The following is a 13,190-nucleotide window of genomic DNA, read 5'->3' as shown; positions in this document are numbered from 1 at the left end:
GGCGCTGTGGGGCAGGGAGTGGGGTGGGGGGCTCAGCAGGGGGCGCTGGCCCCAGGGCGGGGCTAGGGGGCGCTGTGGGGCAGGGAGTGGGGTGGGGGGCTCAGCAGGGGTCGCTCTCCCCTGGCAGGCAGGGCTGGCCCCAGGGCGGCGCTAGGGGGCGCTGTGGGGCAGGGAGTGGGGTGGGGGGCTCAGCAGGGGGCGCTGGCCCCAGGGCGGGGCTAGGGGCCACTGTGGGGCAGGGAGTGGGGTGGGGGGCTCAGCAGGGGGCGCTCTCCCCTGGCAGGCAGGGCTGGCCCCAGGGCGGCGCTAGGGGCCGCTGTGGGGCAGGGAGTGTGGGGGGGGCTCGGCAGGGTGCACTGTCCCCTGGCAGGCAGGGCTGGCCCCAGGGTGGCGCTAGGGGGCGCTGTGGGGCAGGGAGTGTGGGGGGGGCTCGGCAGGGTGCACTGTCCCCTGGCAGGCAGGGCTGGCCCCAGGGTGGCGCTAGGGGGCGCTGTGGGGCAGGGAGCAGAGCGGGGGGCTCAGCAGGGGGCGCTGTGGGGCAGGGAGCAGAGCGGGGGGCTCAGCAGGGGGCAGCAGGGGGCGCTGTGGGGCAGGGAGTGGGGTGGGGGGCTCAGCAGGGGGCGCTCTCCCCTGGCAGGCAGGGCTGGCCCCAGGGCGGCACGAGGGGGTGCCATGGAGCAGAGAGTGGGGCTGGGGGCGTAGCAGGGGGCGCTCTCCCCTGGCAGGCGGGGCTGGCCCCAGGGCTGCGCTAGGGGGTGCTGTGGGGCAGGGAGCGGGTCAGCACTAGGGGCTCAGCGGGGGGCTCAGCGGGGGGCTCCCCGGCCAGCCCCAAACGCCCCGCTCCCTCCGGGCACTGACAACGAGATACGAATCCCCCCCATGCCCCCCCCCAGGCCCTGCTAAACCAACCCCCCCCCCCCCCACAGGACGTGAGCTGCAATGAACTCCAGGCTCTGCCGGCCAGCATGGGCCAGCTGGAGTCCCTGCGAGATCTGAACCTGCGGAGGAACCAGCTAACCGCCCTGCCCGAAGGTCAGTGCCCCCCGTCTCTTTAAATCCCGGGGCAGGACCCCTTCCAGCCAATCGAGCGCAGGATGGGAACGGAAGCCACCAATCCTGTGAGCCCAGTGAGCTGGTACTTAAAGGGCCGGATACCGAATACCTTTCGGGCCCTTTCTCCTTGTTCGGGCGCCCTGGGAGCTGGGTCCGGGTCTTGATTCTAGCCCCACATCCCCCGATGCCCCAGTGCCAGGGGGTGCCAGGCGGGACTGGGACTCCCCACAGTTCCCCCCCCTTCCGGTCGTGGAGCAGCTGGGGCCCCTGCCACGCTCACCGGGCCCCTCTGCTGCTCCAGAGCTGTCGGAGCTGCCCCTGGTCCGCCTGGATTTCTCCTGCAACCGGGTCACCCGCATCCCCGTCTGCTACCGGCACCTCCGGCACCTGCAGACCATCCTGCTGGACAATAACCCCCTCCAGTCGCCGCCCGCGCAGGTGAGCCGGGGCGGGGCCCGGCCCGGGGGGGGGCAGCGGGACTGGCGGGGTGGCGGGGTGGAAGGAAACTGACCCGGGGAAGGAGGGCTGGGCGGGCGGTAAAGCCAGACCCATCCCAATGGGCAACGAGGCACCGATTTTCCACCGTGCGGGTGGCTAACATGGGACCGGGCGGTGACTCTGTGAAGGGGTGGGGGCTCCCCCTGCCTCAACCCAGCCCTAACGAGCCTCCTCCACCCCCACCCCCCGTCTCTCACCCCAGATCTGCCTGAAAGGCAAAATCCACATCTTCAAATACCTCAATCTGGAAGCCTGCAGCAAAACAGGGCCTGACCTGGCCGACTTCACCCGGCCCACCCGGCCCACCGGCTTTGGCACCTGGTAAGGGAGCTTCCCCGGGGCAGGGGGACCTGGAATCGCCCCGGCTTGGCCGGCCCCCGTGTGGCAACCCAGTGCTGCTAAGTGTTCTGTATCCTGTTCCCACTGGTTGCCCCTCCAGCAGATAGAAACCCACTGGCTCCCCCACCCCTGACAGCCAGGACTCCTGGGTTATCTCCCCGGCTCTGGGAGGGGAGTGGAGGCTGGTGGGTTAGAGCAGGAGGGCTGGAAGCCAGGACTCCTGGGTTCTCTCCCCAGCTCCAGGAGGGGAGTGGGGGCTGATGGGTTAGAGCTGGGGGAGGCTGGGAGCCAGGACTCCTGGGTTCTATTTCTGGATCTGCCCCTTTCTCGAGAGCTTGGGGAGGAAGTGCCAAGTTCCGTCACTCCCCTGCCCATCTTGTACTGGGCTGATCCCAGGCTCCGTGCTGCATTGTGAAGCATCTTCTCCAGCACCTTTCACCAGAGGATCTCAAAGCACCTCTCCCTACCCCTCACCCACCTCTCTCTGCCCCTCAGCCTCTCCGACGAGTTCTACCCCGGCCGGCAGTACGGCGGCTTGGACTCGGGCTTCAACAGCGTCGACAGCGGCAGCAAGCGGTGGTCTGGGAACGAGGTACGGACCGCTCGGCACGGTGCCATCTGGAGCACGCAGGGCAGCAACGGCCCCCCCCCTTCCTAGCCCCGGGCGATGGGCAGTGGGTCAGGGTTCTGCGTTCCAAGGAGATGCCAGCGCTGCATGGGAGCTGGCGGACTGCGAAGAGGGGTTGGATGGCAGACAGGAGACTGGGGGTGCTGGTTTGGGGGTCACAGCTTGTTACGTGTTGTGATGTGCTCCGGGTCGGTTTCACCTGTGTCGGACAGTTTCACATACCAGCGTTGGAACCTTTCACCAGTGCCGGGCGCGGGTCGGTCAGTTTCACGTACCGGCGTCAGTCCCTTTCACTGGCGCTGGGCACGGATCGGTCAGTCGTGCGGGTCATTCCGTTTCACGTACCGGCATCAGTCCCTTTCACCCATACCGGGCGCGGATCGGTCAGTCGTGCGGGTCGGTCCGTTTCACGTACCGGCATCAGTCCCTTTCACCCATACCGGGCGCGGATCGGTCAGTCGTGCGGGTCGGTCCGTTTCACGTACCGGCATCAGTCCCTTTCACCCATACCGGGCGCGGATCGGTCAGTCGTGCGGGTCGGTCCGTTTCACTTACCGGCGTCGGTCCCTTTCACCCACACCGGGCGCGGATCGGTCAGTCGTGCGGGTCGGTCCGTTTCACATACCGGCATCAGTCCCTTTCTCCCATACCGGGCGCGGATCGGTCAGTCGTGCGGGTCGGTCCGTTTCACTTACCGACGTCGGTCCCTTTCACCCACACCGGGCGCAGATCGGTCAGTCATGCAGGTCGGTCCGTTTCACGTACCGGCGTCAGTCCCTTTCACTGGCACTGGGCACGGATCGCTCAGTCGTGCGGGTCGGTCAGTTTCACGTACCAGCGTCAGTCCCTTTCACCCACACCGGGCGCAGATCGGTCAGTCATGCAGGTCGGTCCGTTTCACGTACCGGCGTCGGTCCCTTTCACCCACACCGGGTGCAGATCGGTCAGTCGTGCGGGTCGGTCAGTTTCACGTACCGGCGTCGGTCCCTTTCACTGGCGCCGGGTGCAGATCGGTCAGTCGTGCAGGTCGGTCCGTTTCACGTACCGGCGTTGGTCCCTTTCACCCACACCACGTGCAGATCGCTCAGTCGTGCGGGTCGGTCAGTTTCACGTACCGGCGTCGGTCCCTTTCACTGGCGCCGGGTGCGGATTGGTCAGTCATGCAGGTCGGTCCGTTTCACGTACCGGCATCGGTCCCTTCCACCCACACCGGGTGCAGATCGGTCAGTCGTGCGGGTCGGTCAGTTTCACGTACCAGCGTTGGTCCCTTTCACCCACACCAGGCGCGGATCGGTCAGTCGTGCGGGTCGGTCAGTTTCACGTACTGGCGTCGGTCAGTCGTGCGGGTAGGTCAGTTTCACGTACCGGCGTCGGTCAGTCGTGCGGGTAGGTCAGTTTCACGTACTGGCGTCGGTCCCTTTCACCCACACCGGGCGCGGATCGGTCAGTCGTGCAGGTCGGTCAGCTTCACGTACCGGCGTCGGTCAGTCGTGCGGGTAGGTCAGTTTCACGTACCGGCGTCGGTCAGTTGTGCGGGTAGGTCAGTTTCATGTACTGGCGTCGGTCCCTTTCACCCACACCGGGCGCGGATCGGTCCATCGTGCGGGTCGGTCAGTTTCACCTACGGGCATCGGTCCCTTTCACCAGTGCTGGGCAGTCCCGGCATCCGATCCCCTCTGTGCCCCCCGACAGTCACCTGTTCCCTCTGCTCTGTCAGTCCACAGACGAGTTCTCCGACCTGTCGTTCCGCATCGCGGAGCTGGTGCGTGATCCCCGCCAGCTGAAGGAGAAGCGGGACCGGGCAGGTAAGCGGGTAGTAGTCCCTCCAAGTGGGGTTCCCTCGCCCCTGCTCCCGGGGTCCCAGTTACCCGCGGGGAGATGCCTGCTGCGGCCAAAGGGGAAAACAACTGCTGGCCTCTCCTGCCAGTGACAGCTCTGCCACCCCAGCCGACCCACACGTGCCCGCCAAGCAGCTCCCACCCCCTGTGTGCCCACCTTCCCGGGGCTTCGCTGGGCGCGGAGCGGCACCGCTGATGCTTTCCTCCCCGCAGCCAATGGAGAGCTGGAGCAGATCGACTTCATCGACACCAGCGTGGAGGAGGAGGAAGCGGCCAAGCTGGAGAGCAGTTCGCAGGCCGTGGCCCCGGCGGAGGTGGGGGGGCCCGGGAAGACTACAACTCCCAGGATGCAGTGCTCCACCGTGGGCCTGTTGGCTGTCCTCTCTTCCTGCAGGGGTGCTGCCCCCTAGGGGACGGGGGGAGGAACTGGCCCAGGGCAGAGAGAAGTATCGCACTGGACCCAAAATGGGGTCATGGCCCCACTCCCAGACACAAGAGAATTTAGGGATTCTGGAAAATATTCCAACACTGAAATCTCTGGCTCGGGCGCCGCTGCCGCACTGCCTCATGGGAGTTATGGTTTGCTGGCTTCATGCTGCCCATTCTCCCCTATGCGTCGGGCTCCCTAGTCGGACTGCGTCTCCCATGGTGCACCATGGTCTGGCCTCAGGGTGAGGGAAGCATTTGCATCATGGGAGATGTAGTTTAGAAACCACAAGCCTCCATTCCCTGTGTGGACTGGGCTCCCTAGTTGGACTCATCTCCCATGGTGCACCCTGGTCTGGCCTCAGAGTGAGGCCCTTGCATCCTGGGACTTCCAGGCCATGGTGCATCCTGGGAGATGTAGTTTTGAGGGATAGTTCCAGCTCAGGCCCACTGCTCCTGCCAGCTGGGGGCACAGCTGTGGGGCACGGCTGTGCCAGCGGGCCCAGAGAACTGCCCAAGCGGGGAGGGGCAGCCTCAGCCTTCAAGCGGGACCGTGCCAGGCTGCCCGTGGTGTGAGTGGGCTGGGCTTGCATAGCTGCCAACACACAGCTACAAAAGAATCTGGGCATTGGGCCTAGGCGGTTAGAGCAGGGGGGTTCAGAGCCAGGACTCCTGGGTTCTCTGCATGGCTCTGGGAGGGGTCTGGGAGGACTCCTGGGTTCTCTCCCTAATCCTTTCTCTCTTGCCTTCTGTCCCCAGGAGAAGCGGAGAGCAGAGAGGAGCCTTCCCCAGAGAGCCGATGTCGGGGAGAAGGTGCCGAACAGCAGGTGAGCAGCAGCTGGTTAGCCCCTGTTCTGTGACAGGAGAGGGGTCCCTGGGTAACCGGCTGCCCCGCCCCAGAGGTGGCTGCATCTCAACACCAGGCGAGGGGTCCCTGGGTAACCTGCTGCCCTGCCCCAGAGGTGGCTGCATCCCAGCGCTGGGATAGGGGTCCCTGGGTAACCGGCCGCCCCGCCCCAGGGGTGGCTGCATCTCAGCACCGGGCGAGGAGTCCCTGGGTAACCAGCCGCCCCACCCTAGAGGTGGCCGCGTTGGGTGAGGAGTCTTAGCTGTCATTCAGCTGTAGTAGGTTGTTATCCTGTCATCTGACTGCCCCGGCGCCCCCACACCCCCGTAGGGGAAACTAAGCTGCGAAGTGCTGGCCTGGGTTCTCCTGCCCCCCACCAATGCCCCCAATCCCTCCTGCCAGGCCCAACCCTCCGCAGGAAGAGCCCCCCAGCGAGGAGCGGAGGCGCCCCGAGACGCTGCAGATCTGGCAGGAGAGGGAGCGGCAGCAGCAGGCGTTGCGGAGCCAGGCCCTGGAGAAGCGGGACAGGTACGTGTGGGGGGGGTGGGCCCCCCGCCGGGGCCGGGTGGGGACGTCTCGGCCTCCACCCCCCCTGACCCTCTCTGCGTCTCTTACAGCCTGCTGAGGATGGGGCCCAAAGGCAGCTTCGGCAGCGCACAGGGCCCGGCAGCCAGCAAGTGAGACACCCCCCACATGAGACATTCCTCTCCCCCGCCCCTCCAGGAGAAGTCCTCTCCCCCCTCATTGGCAGGGAGCTCCTGTCTCCCTTGGGCCGGGCTCGGGCCCAGGGGCAACTTGAAACCCCGTGGAGCTGCTGGGATTTCCCCGCCTCCCCCCATAAGTTAGAGCAGCCTTGGGGCTGCTCCAGCTCTGTCACCCTCTGGAGGTGGGGGCAGCTGAGCCGTTCCTCCTTGCCCCCCCCCATATACCCTGTCCCCCCCTCCACGGCAGGATCGGGGGCCCTATCCCAGCGCGGGGGGCACTTCATGCCCCCTTGGGGGCCCCGGAGCAGCCCCCTCACCTGGCTCTGTCTCCCCCCAGTGGCCTGTCGGAGAGCAGCAGCCTGCCCCAGAGGAAGCCGAGGACCCAGGTGAGAGGGGAGGGACTGGGGTCGGAAGGGTTTTGGGGGTGGGGGGAATGGCGCCCCAGGGGACGCAGGCTGACTCCCCCCCAACCCCCCCCACGTCTGTTTCAGGTCACAGCGGAGCCGCCGGGTGTCCTCAGCCCGGCATCCCCTGGGCAAATGCCCCGGCAGCAGGGTGAGTGCGGGAAGGGGGGCGTGGCCAGGAGAGGGGTAACGCTCAGGGGCCCGGGGGGGGCCGCGGCAGGAGACTTATGCCCAGGGAGTGTCTGTCGGGAGGGGAGTGGGGGCTGGTGGGTCAGCGCAGGGGGGCTGCGAGCCAGGACTCCTGGGTTCTCTCCCCGGCTCTGGGAGGGGAGTCGGGGCTGGTGGGTTAGAGCAGAGGGGGCTGGGAGCCAGGACTCCTGGGTTCTCTCCCCGGCTCTGGGAGGGGAGTGGGGGCTGGTGGTCAGAGCAGGGGGGCTGGGAGCCAGGACTCCTGGGTTCTCTCCCTGGCTCTGGGAGGGGAGTCGGGGCTGGTGGGTTAGAGCAGGGGGCGCTGGGAGCCAGAACTCCTGGGTTCTCTCCCCGGCTCTGGGAGGGGAGTGGGGGCTGGTGGTCAGAGCAGGGGGGCTGGGAGCCAGGACTCCTGGGTTCTCTCCCTGGCTCTGGGAGGGGAGTGGGGTCTGGTGGGTCAGAGCAGGGGGGCTGGGAGCCAGGACTCCTGGGTTCTCTCCCCGGCTCTGGGAGGGGAGTGGGGTCTGGTGGGTCAGAGCAGGGGGGCTGGGGGCCAGGACTCCTGGGTTCTCTCCCTGGCTCTGGCGTGGGACATGTGTCCCCCTGGGGTAGGTGATCCTGGCCGAAGGGACCTGCAGCGCCAAGGTCCCAGCTGTGTGGTTGGGGGGTGCTGTGGGGCAGGATCTCACCTCCCCTCTCCCCCTGCCCCCCAGAGTCTCTCCCCCCACAGGTCTCCAGCCCCCTGGCACGGGAAGCCGGCTCGGCGCAGAAGCCCAGCAGCTTCCTCTTCCGCTCCTCGTCGCGGACGGCCATCAAGCCCGGCTCTGGTAGGTGGCGCCCCACGGCTCTGCCCCCCTCTGCTGGCGGGGCAGGGAACTGCCGTGACCCCCGGCGGCTCAGCAGGTCTGGGGTTCGAATCCTGCCCACGGCCTGCACCTCTGCACGGGGCCGCGCGCTCCCCGCCGGCCGTGCGTCTTCGTCCCCTGAGCCCTGCCGTCCTCTCCGCAGCCTGCACCCCCCACGACCCCACTGCCGACCCCCAGCACCCCCTGCGGCTACGGGCCAGCTCGCACGACCTGGACGAGAAGGAGTTAACAGTCCAGCTCCGCAAGGTACAGCTGCGCCCCCCCGCCCGGTCCCCCCATGAGCTCCCCGCAGCGAGTCCCCCTGGGTGGGGTCCCTGGGGTCCCCCCTGAGGCCCCCAAAGGCCCCTGCCTCCCCCCCCACCTCCGGGCTTTATCTCTCTCCTGGGCAAACCGGTCACCTGGGCGCTTCGTTCCCAGCCCCACTGGCTGGCTCCTTGCGGGGGGCGGGCCCTCGCCATGGTGGGCCAATCTCTGTGCCCCATTAGCCCGTCGCTGTCACACCTGCCTCCAGGGGTCGCTGCAACAATCCCGCGCCCTAGATACGGGAGTGACCCGTGGGGAAACTGAGGCACGCGCGCAGTGTTCAGACAAAACATTACAACCGTTCCCACTTCGGCACATCTCCCCGCCCCCCCACCCCTGAAAGCTTGGCTGAGATCCCACACCAGGGACTGCAAGGCTGGGAGCCCGGACGCCTGGGTTCTCTCCCCGCCTGTGGGACGGGAGTGGGGGCCGGTGGTTAGAGCAGGGGGGCTGGGAGCCAGGACTCCTGGGTTCTCTCCCCGGCTCTGCGAGGGGAGTGGGGGCTGGTGGGTCGGAGCGGGGGGGGCTGGGAGCCCGGACGCCTGGGTTCTCTCCCTGGCTCTGGGAGGGGAGTGGGGGCTGGTGGGTTAGAGCAGGGGGGGCTGGGAGCCAGGACTCCTGGGTTCTCCTCGGCTCTGGGAGGGGAGTGGGGGCTGGTGGGTTAGAGCAGGGGGGGCTGGGAGCCAGGACTCCTGGGTTCTCTCCCCGGCTGTGGGAGGGGAGTGGGGGCTGGTGGTTAGAGCAGGGGGGGCTGGGAGCCAGGACTCCTGGGTTCTCTCCCTGGCTCTGGGAGGGGAGTGGGGGCTGGTGGGTTAGAACAGGGGGGCTGGGAGCCAGGACTCCTGGGTTCTCTCCCCGGCTCTGGGAGGGAAGTGGGGGCTGGTGGGTTAGAGCCGGGGGGCTGGGAGCCAGGACTCCTGGGTTCTCTCCCCGGCTCTGGGAGGGCAGTGGGGGCTGCTGGGTTAGAGCGGGGGGGCTGGGAGCCAGGACTCCTGGGTTCTCTCCCCGGCTCTGGGAGGGCAGTGGGGGCTGCTGGGTTAGAGCAGGGGGGCTGGGAGCCAGGACTCCTGGGTTCTCTCCCCGGCTCTGGGAGGGGAGTGGGGGCTGGTGGGTTGGAGCATGTGGGGCTGGGAGCCAGGACTCCTGGGTTCTCTCCCCGGCTCTGGGAGGAGAGTAGGGGCTGGCGGGTTAGAGCAGGGGGGGCTGGGAGCCAGGACTCCTGGGTTCTCTCCCCAGCTCTGGGAGGGCAGTGGGGGCTGCTGGGTTAGAGCGGGGGGGCTGGGAGCCAGGACTCCTGGGTTCTCCGCGGCTCTGCCCCTGCTTCCCCGGGGAGGTAATTTGAGCTTTCCCGACACCTGTGTGTAAGTTCCCTGCAGTGCGTGGGGGGAGGGGTGTCTGTGGGCCCCCACCAAGCCGCCCGTCTCTCCCCCACTGCCCCGCAGGCCATCGAATCGCGACTCAGCGTGACGCTGGCGGAGGACCTGGGCGATGCCCTGGCCAACGGGGCCGTGCTGTGCCAGCTGGTCAACCACCTGCGCCCGCGATCGGTGCCCTTCATCCACGTCCCGTCTCCCGCCGTGGTGAGTGGGGAACCCTCCCCAGCCCCGGATGCCTGGGTTCTCCCCAGCTCTGGGAGGGGAGTGGGGGCTGGGAGCCAGGACTCCTGGGTTCTCTCCCCGGCTCTGGGAGGGGAGTGGGGGCTGGTGGGTTAGAGCAGGGGGGTCTGGGAGCCAGGACTCCTGGGTTCTCTCCCCGGCTCTGGGAGGGGAGTGGGGGCTGGTGGGTCAGAGCAGGGGGGCTGGGAGCCAGGACTCCTGGGTTCTCTCCCCGGCTCTGGGAGGGGAGTGGGGCTAGTGGGTTAGAGCAGGGGGGGCTGGGAGCCAGGACTCCTGGGTTCTCTCCCCGGCTCTGGGAGGGGAGTCGGGGCTGGTGGGTTAGAGCAGGGGGGCTGGGAGCCAGGACTCCTGGGTTCTCTCCCTGGCTCTGGGAGGGGAGTGGGGGCTGGTGGGTTAGAGCAGGGGGGGCTGGGAGCCAGGACTCCTGGGTTCTCTCCCCGGCTCTGGGAGGGGAGTGGGGCTGGTGGGTTAGAGCAGGGGGGGCTGGGAGCCAGGACTCCTGGGTTCTCTCCCCGGCTCTGGGAGGGGAGTGGGGGTTGGTGGGTTAGAGCAGGGGGGCTGGGAGCCAGGACTCCTGGGTTCTCTCCCCGGCTCTGCGAGGGGAGTGGGGGCTGGTAGGTTAGAGCAGGGGGGGCTGGGAGCCAGGACTCCTGGGTTCTCTCCCCGGCTCTGGGAGGGGAGTGGGGGCTGGTGGGTTAGAGCAGGGGGGGCTGGGAGCCAGGACTCCTGGGTTCTCTCCCCGGCTCTGGGAGGGGAGTGGGGGCTGGTGGGTTAGAGCAGGGGGGGCTGGGAGCCAGGACTCCTGGGTTCTCTCCCCGGCTCTGGGAGGGGAGTGGGGGTTGGTGGGTTAGAGCAGGGGGGCTGGGAGCCAGGACTCCTGGGTTCTCTCCCCGGCTCTGCGAGGGGAGTGGGGGCTGGTAGGTTAGAGCAGGGGGGGCTGGGAGCCAGGACTCCTGGGTTCTCTCCCCGGCTCTGGGAGGGGAGTGGGGGTTGGTGGGTTAGAGCAGGGGGGCTGGGAGCCAGGACTCCTGGGTTCTCTCCCCGGCTCTGCGAGGGGAGTGGGGGCTGGTGGATTAGAGCAGGAGGGCTGGGAGCCAGGACTCCTGGGTTCTCTCCCCAGCTCTGGGAGGGGAGTGGGGGCTGGTGGGTTAGAGCAGGGGGGGCTGGGAGCCAGGACTCCTGGGTTCTCTCCCCGGCTCTGGGTCTGTCTCCAGAACTGAGGCCTGGACGGCGTCATCTTGAAACGAAACCTGAGTGTCCGTATGATGGGACAGGAGCTTGGGCTTCCCTGCCCCGCCCCCCCCCGCCCAGCTTTGGCCTCCCCCAGCTCTGGCTACCCCTTAGCCCCCCGCGCCCCGCCAGCCCTCTCACCCCTCTCTACCTCCCCACAGCCAAAGCTGAACAAGGTAAAATGTCGGAAAAACGTGGAGAGCTTCCTGGAGGCCTGTCGCCGCATGGGGGTCCCAGAGGTAACGCGGGGCCGGGGGGGTCTCTGATTTCTGTGCTGTGCAGCTGGGAGCAGAGAGTCACTTCTACACGGCGCCCTCATGGGGCTGCACTAGTGCAAGGCCCCGCCCCTTCTTGTGCAATTGCACTACCCTGTGCAAAGCCCCGCCTCTCTCTCGGTCCCAGCCTCTCATGCAAGTGCACTGTGCTCATGTGATTGCCATGCCCCCTCTTGTGCAAAGCCACACCCTGCTTGTGCGAAGCCACGCCCCTCTCGCCCAAGCCACCCCCCAGGTACGGCTAGTGGTACGGATTCCCAGCTGACAGGCCCCTCACCCCAGGAGATGCAGTGCTCTTCTCCCAGCATGCCTTGGGGTCACCCCCCCGAATCCCCTGCTGTGCCCACCCCCGTGGGCCAGTGCTGATGGCTCCGGTCCCCCCTTTGCACGGCAGCAGTGTGGGGCTGAGACCCTGCATGGCCCCACGCCAGCTGAGCGTGGGGTCTGTCGTACAGCACCGAGCACCGACCCTGGGGAGAGAACCTGGGAGTCCTGGCTCCCGGCCCCCCTACTGCTCTAACCACCAGCCCCTACTCCTCTCCCAGCACCGGGGAAAGAACCCAGGAGTCCTGGCTCCCAGTCCCACTCCCCTGCTCTGACCCACCAGCCCCCACTCCCCTCCCAGTGCTGGGGAGAGAACCTGGGAGTCCGGGCTCCCGGCCCCCCTACTGCTCTAACCTACCAGCCCCCACTCCCTTCCCAGCACCGGGGAAAGAACCCAGGAGTCCTGGCTCCCAGTCCCACCCCCCTGCTCTGACCCACCAACCCCCACTCCCCTCCCCGTCTGGGTCCGGCAGGTCCCCTGGGTGCTGGCAGATGCAGGGTTGGGGGCCCAGCCGGTCTCATGCCCCCAGCAGCTCCCTTAACCTCTGTCCTGTCTTTGTCTCCCTTGCCGGGCCCAGGTCGCCCTCTGCTCCGCCTCCGACGTGCTCCAGGGGGATGCCGGGCGGCTCCGGGGCACCCTGCGGGCCCTGCTGCACCCCGGAGCCGCGGAGGAGAGCCCTGCCGCTGCCCACGCCGCGCCCGCCCTGCCCGGGCCCCTCGCCGGCTTCGCCCTCTTCTATGTCTCCGTGATGTCGCTGCTTTTCCTGGCCTACTGCAAGCTCTGGGGCTTCTGAGGAGCGTGGGGGGCCCCCGGCCCTGCCTAGTGCCTTAGAGCGACCCACGGTGGGGTGTGGGGCTGGGTCAGTCCTCTCCCTCTGGGGTCTGGTGGATTCTGGGGGTTCTCCGGCCCCCCCGCTGCCGGCCCCCGACCGCCTTCAAACCCGCCTCCTCCTGCGGAGACCTGCTGTGGGTCCCGGAGCCCCGGTGTGGGCCCCGCTCGGGGCGCGAGCCAGCCCCCTTCTCCAGCTCCCCAGTGCCTCACAGTGGCCACAGGCTGCCCTGCGGCCAGCTCGGTTCGGTTGCCTTAACGCGGTTAAATTATACGGCTCTGTATTTGATATATATATTGGAAGGCCGAGGCCAGCCGCCGGGCCCGGCGTGTACAAACGTGTAAATAGCGTGTGGGCCTTTGCCCCCGGGGGTGGACTCGGGCGGGTCCTTCTCTCTCGGCGATTTCCTGTTGTACGTGTGCCCCCCTCCCCCGGCCGCTTTCGGTGTGTCCCGGCCGCCGCGTGTGTGTCCTATCCCCCGCGCTGTCGCGTTCGCCGAGAAATGCAGCGCTCCAACCCACCGTGTGGCTTTTGTCTTGGTTTGCGTTGGCTTGTCTGTGCTTTGGCGCGGCCGGGCGGGTGCCCGCTGGCCCCGGTGGGAATGGGGTGGGGGGCAGTTCACTGGCGCTGCCAGAACGGGACCCCGATTACAGCCCCGGTGGGTCGGCCTCGCTGGAACGGCTCGGTTCAAGGGGGCCCATCTGGCCCGGCGTCCCGGCTGCTCTAAAACCTCCCTCCGTGAGCAGTGGGTGTCTCCCACCAGCGCCCCCCGGCGGTGGAGGTCCAGGCAGCTGCCTCCCCACCCCCTCTAACGTCTCCT

General features: G+C 67.9%; 1 protein-coding gene and 1 long non-coding RNA gene across 2 annotated transcripts in view; both read left to right on the top strand.

Moving 5' to 3' along the window:
• Positions 1-13,190, top strand: part of LRCH4 (leucine rich repeats and calponin homology domain containing 4) — a 51,028-nt gene that overhangs the window by 37,736 nt on the left and 102 nt on the right. Inside the window, 16 exon segments of the mRNA XM_050933277.1 lie at positions 927-1,032; positions 1,355-1,491; positions 1,754-1,872; positions 2,386-2,482; positions 4,236-4,323; positions 4,570-4,670; positions 5,542-5,609; positions 6,032-6,157; positions 6,247-6,306; positions 6,671-6,719; positions 6,825-6,888; positions 7,640-7,753; positions 7,935-8,038; positions 9,538-9,675; positions 11,103-11,180; positions 12,119-12,400. Coding sequence (XP_050789234.1) covers positions 927-1,032; positions 1,355-1,491; positions 1,754-1,872; positions 2,386-2,482; positions 4,236-4,323; positions 4,570-4,670; positions 5,542-5,609; positions 6,032-6,157; positions 6,247-6,306; positions 6,671-6,719; positions 6,825-6,888; positions 7,640-7,753; positions 7,935-8,038; positions 9,538-9,675; positions 11,103-11,180; positions 12,119-12,334 — 1,665 coding nt within the window. The 3' untranslated portion in view covers positions 12,335-12,400.
• Positions 2,850-3,854, top strand: LOC127039640 (uncharacterized). Its single transcript, XR_007771250.1, has 3 exons — positions 2,850-2,914; positions 3,405-3,521; positions 3,802-3,854. It is a non-coding gene; the product is annotated as an uncharacterized LOC127039640 (long non-coding RNA).

The sequence above is a fragment of the Gopherus flavomarginatus genome, chromosome 23 (genome assembly GCF_025201925.1).
Source record: "Gopherus flavomarginatus isolate rGopFla2 chromosome 23, rGopFla2.mat.asm, whole genome shotgun sequence".
In the NCBI taxonomy this organism is placed as follows: Eukaryota; Metazoa; Chordata; order Testudines; family Testudinidae; genus Gopherus; species Gopherus flavomarginatus.
The sequence above is the reverse complement of the archived record's forward strand: the minus strand, read 5'-3'. Positions and strand labels throughout refer to the sequence as shown.